The 2751-nt window shown below is 35.1% G+C and overlaps 1 protein-coding gene across 4 annotated transcripts in view; it reads left to right on the top strand.

Moving 5' to 3' along the window:
* The window catches only part of LOC107699092 (insulin-like growth factor 2 mRNA-binding protein 2), a 37217-nt gene that overhangs the window by 24968 nt on the left and 9498 nt on the right, over positions 1–2751 (top strand). For all 4 annotated transcript variants that reach the window (XM_016500258.1, XM_016500261.1, XM_016500263.1 and 1 more), the window contains 2 exons: positions 1609–1740; positions 1969–2037. In XM_016500258.1, coding sequence (XP_016355744.1) covers positions 1609–1740; positions 1969–2037 — 201 coding nt within the window. The remainder of the gene's footprint in view (positions 1–1608; positions 1741–1968; positions 2038–2751) is intronic.

Raw genomic sequence — 2751 nt, 5'->3', positions numbered from 1 at the left:
CGAACAGCTTGTAACACTCCAAAGAGAAAGGAAAACTTGAAATCGCATCATATGACCCCTTTAAGGGCAAAAAAGAGAAGACCAAAATTTGTGAATTCATAATTTGCATCACCATTAATTAGTTTATCTATCGATGGCCCTATTTAAAGATAAACTGTAGAGAATTATGAATGTACATGAACGTGCTCCAGACTGTACCGTTTGACTCTATTGCGTGTTTTGATTTGTTTGAAACTGACCTGACCTGAACTGACTGCTGTGCAGTTATGTGGAAGTTTGCCCTCTATGAAAATATTTTGAGTTGCTGTCAAAAGTAAAAGCCCATGTTTACAGAACTTTAAGCCTGTATTCTTAGAAGGATTGGGTGTTTTATTTTTTAAAATGTGTAATTATAAAACTTCATTGGTTGTAGAAAAATACTTTTTCTCCAAACTTTTCCTGGGATTGAATGCAGTCAAACAACCACCCAATGGGTCCCCTTTCTTTTCTGTATTGTGAAATATTCTTAAAGATACATAAAATGACTTTGGTAAAACAGGATCCAGTTTTAAGAACAAAGTTCTCCCAAGATGCACAAATATACTGTGACATACCATTTCAGATGATTTTGATGATGCTCTAAACCTGCAGTGTTTAGCGATAGGCTGAAAAATAATTTTTTGTTTGTTTATTTTATTTATTATTTGTGTGTGTGTGTGTGTGTGTGTGTGTGTGTGTGTGTGTGTGCCTTTTTCTAAGATATGTTTTCTTGATTTCACTGGAGATTCCTGAACTTGTAGTCATCTACCGAAAGGTTTATTTTTTTATAAAATTACTGATGTCCTCCAAGGCCAGTTAAGCTATTCATCTTGAGATGTGAAAGTGGTGCCAGCATGTTGCCATGGACAGCAATGACATTTGCATTTTTGTAGTCAATATAAATATATATTTGTCCACTCAGTAGACAAATATACTCACAATTGATCATTTGGTTTGTGTGTGTGTGTGTGTGTGTGTGTGTGTGTGTGTGTGTGTGTGTGTGTGTGTGCCTTTTTCTAAGATATGTTTTCTTGATTTCACTGGAGATTCCTGAACTTGTAGTCATCTACCGAAAGGTTTATTTTTTTATAAAATTACTGATGTCCTCCAAGGCCAGTTAAGCTATTCATCTTGAGATGTGAAAGTGGTGCCAGCATGTTGCCATGGACAGCAATGACATTTGCATTTTTGTAGTCAATATAAATATATATTTGTCCACTCAGTAGACAAATATACTCACAATTGATCAGAATCAAGTATTGCAGAGAACAATTTAATAAACAACAAACATATCCTTTAACTGTTCTTACGCATTGTTTGGGTTTGACAGTGGCTTTAATCCGGTTTCTTTAATCTTCGTAACTTCGTAATCTTCAAACTTGTTTTGCCTGGACAGGCAGTGATTATCAGGCAGAGTGTGGATGTGAATTGGCATTAACTCAGTAGAATTGCATTCATTTATTTTGCTGATTCAGTAATTGTCTGACTAACATAAACCTGTGAAATTGAACGAGATTGATTTATACCACGTTTTGCCTAAAGTCTCACTTATACTCTCAGATTCACATCTCTCTCCATATTTGGTTTCAGCAGCAGACTAACATGATGCCAGGTCTAAACATGAACGCATTGGGGATCTTCTCCTCTGGCTTGTCTGTTCTCCCCCCAGCCTCTGGTCTGAGAGGATCTCTGTCCGCCTCAGCCAACTACAGCCCCCTGCTGGTGAGCATCAGGATGTTCATGTGTATATCATGACACTTAGCTGTCAATGACTTGACAAAACAGTGTGTGTGTGTGTGTGCGTGCGTGTGTGTGTGTGTGTGTGTGTGTGTGTGGCAGTGAGTTGTCTTTCATCTTAGCGTGTATTTTCTCTTAAATAGCCATCTGTTTCCTTTGCAATTTTGGGTTACATTGGTCTCATCACATCCTCCATGTATATGTTCACCACAGGGCCCCCCATCAGTATTGGGTAGTATGTATGGTGTTCCCTCCTCTGGAGCATTATCTCTTCAGCAAACAGTGAGTACTTTTATTATAAGTGTATGTCAGTATACTTCCCTCATAATGATGTTCTATAACTCTGCACACTGTATGTCATGACAATCTCAAGCTTATAAGAAGCTTTTCAATTATATGATGCGTATACTTGTGGTATTAAACGAATGCTGAACAATAATGCGAATTTGAAATGAAGGATTTATAATAAAAATTATATGAAATTGAAAAATATATATAAATATTGTATGTTTTTTAATAATACATTTTATGTATTTTATGTTTTATTTTATGTATTATGCATATACATGTTGACATATGGCTTATTTCCGGAATCATTAGATGATATTAATAATTAAAGTTTAAAGTGCCCCCTGCTATTAAAGAGGTCATGAAATGGAGAATCAAAATGTTCTTGATATTTAGACATATAAGAGGTTGTTTAACAATAAAAACATACAAGTTTCACATGCAAGTTTTAAAACTCAAAACTTACTACCCACTTTAAAATATGAATTATTATTTTCTACCCATCTGAAATGCCCGGATTTGAAATCGGCCCTTTACCATGTGTCATTGCTGTATGTAATCAAGGAGGAGTGTTCTGAACAACTCTTATTTGTCCATCAGTCACAAGAGCGATACTTTTAAAGAAAGAAAAACTTTGCAAACTTTATAAACAAACTACAAGAAACATAACTTAAAAATATGAAACTGCAAAAAAATAAATTATATATA

The sequence above is a fragment of the Sinocyclocheilus anshuiensis genome, unplaced genomic scaffold (assembly GCF_001515605.1).
Source record: "Sinocyclocheilus anshuiensis isolate Anshui unplaced genomic scaffold, SAMN03320099.WGS_v1.1 scaffold94, whole genome shotgun sequence".
Taxonomy (NCBI): Eukaryota; Metazoa; Chordata; class Actinopteri; order Cypriniformes; family Cyprinidae; genus Sinocyclocheilus; species Sinocyclocheilus anshuiensis.
This window is presented reverse-complemented; position numbering and strand designations above follow the sequence as displayed.